The sequence below is a fragment of the Capsicum annuum genome, chromosome 5 (genome assembly GCF_002878395.1).
Source record: "Capsicum annuum cultivar UCD-10X-F1 chromosome 5, UCD10Xv1.1, whole genome shotgun sequence".
NCBI classification, from domain to species: Eukaryota; Viridiplantae; Streptophyta; class Magnoliopsida; order Solanales; family Solanaceae; genus Capsicum; species Capsicum annuum.
The window spans coordinates 186677524-186679734 of record NC_061115.1 but is presented as its reverse complement, the minus strand read 5'-3'; the positions used below and the strand labels follow the sequence as shown (position 1 = coordinate 186679734).

General features: G+C 36.2%; 1 protein-coding gene across 1 annotated transcript; it reads left to right on the top strand.

Moving 5' to 3' along the window:
- Positions 1 to 358: 358 nt before the first annotated feature.
- LOC107871977 lies at positions 359 to 1384 on the top strand. Its single transcript, XM_047412218.1, has 2 exons — positions 359 to 448; positions 497 to 1384. The coding sequence occupies exons 1-2, from the start codon at positions 359 to 361 to the stop codon at positions 1382 to 1384; spliced, it is 978 nt and encodes a 325-aa protein (XP_047268174.1).
- Positions 1385 to 2211: the final 827 nt, after the last annotated feature.

Genomic DNA, 2211 nt, shown 5'->3' with positions numbered 1-2211 from the left:
AGCGGCCATGTGTGCTTTAAATTTAGAATCTGTGATGTATGTAGGCAATGCTTAAGGGCCAAATTATAGTAATGCCTATAACATAAAGTGGTAAACTCATCCACCTAAACATTCATGGAATGCCCCACATACACAGGCCCAATCGAATGAGTCTACGAGTAACACAGAAGAGATATTTAAACAAATCTTAGTTGGTCAAACATAATTGATTGCAGATCTGAACAGTCAAAGGGCGGAATTATAGAATCAAAAAGTGGTGCAAAGAAATTTAGAGTTGCAGGTTGGGCAGATACATCAAGCGTTAAATACTAAACCACAAGGTAGTTTGCCAGCTAATACAAAAATTCCCAAGAAAGTCATGGTAATCACTTTGTGGAGTGGTAAAGAGCTTCAAGGAGAACCTCTCATGGCAACAAAGGAGATAAATGCTGATATGTTGACCCAAAAGGTGGATGAAGAAGTTGCTGAAAAATCAAGAAAGTCTAAGTACTTGAAGGAAAAAGTTGTTGAACCAGATAAGAAGAAGACGCTACCACTGCCCTTCCCTCAAAAGTACATAAAAGCGAAGGAGGATGCATTGTTCAAAAAGTTCATTGACACATTCAAAAAGTTGCATAGCAATCTACCTTTACTAGATGTTCTGCAGAGTATGCCTAAGTATGCAAAGTACTTGAGGGATATAGTGGCGAAGAAGGTGAAATTGCAATATGTGCGAGCTATAACACTTACTGAAGAGTGTAGTGCGGTAATGACACAGAAAATTCCCAAGAAATTAAAATATCAGGGGAATTTTTCCATCCCTATTCAAATTGGAAGTAAAGAGGTCCATGCATTGAGTGATTTAGGGGCAAGTATAAATTTGATGCCCCTATCTCTGTTTGAAAAATTGGGCTTGGTAAAGCCTAGATCGACCATCATGGTTTTGCAGCTAGTAGATGGTTCCATGGCATATTCGAAAGAAATAATTGAGGATGTCCTTATAGAGGTTGATAAATTTATTATTCCTACTGAATTTTTGGTTCTTGATTTTGTAGCAGGCGAACAAGTACCAATTATTTTGGGACGTCCATTCTTAGCGATCGGAGGTGCTTTGATTGATGTTAGAGAAGGCAAACTTAAGATGAGGGCAGATGATGAAGAGGTGGTATTATATGTTTACAAGGCCTCCATTGAAAATCCCTTATATAAAGATTTATGCATGATCATTGTGATGGAAAGGGATGAGTGTGGGATGCCTAAGCTACTAAAGACCTCTTCCGACTACCTGGTTGAGAGGCCTAATATGAAACCACCAATTTTCAACATGTTAAAAGATAAAAGAGGTTTGAAACGAATGAAAAATTGGCTCCCAAAAGAGATTAAAAGGATGAAGAAATATGGTTGAGTTGAGTTGGGTCGTGCCGCAATACTAAATTAGGCGCTTCTTGGGAGGCAACCCAAGTTAATTAGGTATGTTTTCTTTTCAGTTTTTTTTTTAGTTTTTATTTCACGTAGTTTTTGTTTTTAGTTGAGTTACAGGTTAATGGTAAGTCTAAGTACCAGAAACTTGAGCTTGAAGCATGGCAAAGATTGAGTGTGGGGTACCATAGATCCTATTTATGTGTGAAGATGCTACTAGCTAGGCCTAGAGGCCTCAGGGAGTATTTCTATATTTTTACTTTTAAATCCACTTTGGGGACAAATTAAATTTTTAAGTGTGGGGTGGGAAAATTCTCAAATTTTGGGTCAATTTAAAAAAATTTAGGTTAGGAATAAGTGAGATATTCTTGTTGGTGCTATTTTTGATTGCATGATGCGAGTGGGTTTGTTTGTAAAAGCATGTTGAATTGTTTGAATTGCTACCCTTTATGCATTATCCTAGTTACCCCCATTGAGCCTTTAGCCTTTTCTTTGGTAGCCTTATAAGTAGCCTAATACCTTTTTTGATAGACCATAATTTATTCCAAAAACTCCTAAGTGCTTTAATTGAAAAAAACGAATTGAGAAAAGGGTTTCAGATATTAAAGAAAAAGGTTAAATTGATACCCAAAGTAATTGTTATTGGTGTTATAATTAATGTGTGGTGTATTGATGTGACAAAAATAATGTTAGAAACATTGCTATGATTGTCAAAAAAAGAGAAAAATTGATTCTTGTAGTAGTAAACTATGTGTCCACCAAGTGTTTGTGAAAATGCTTAAAAGAGATGGGACAAAAACAAAAGGTATGGGT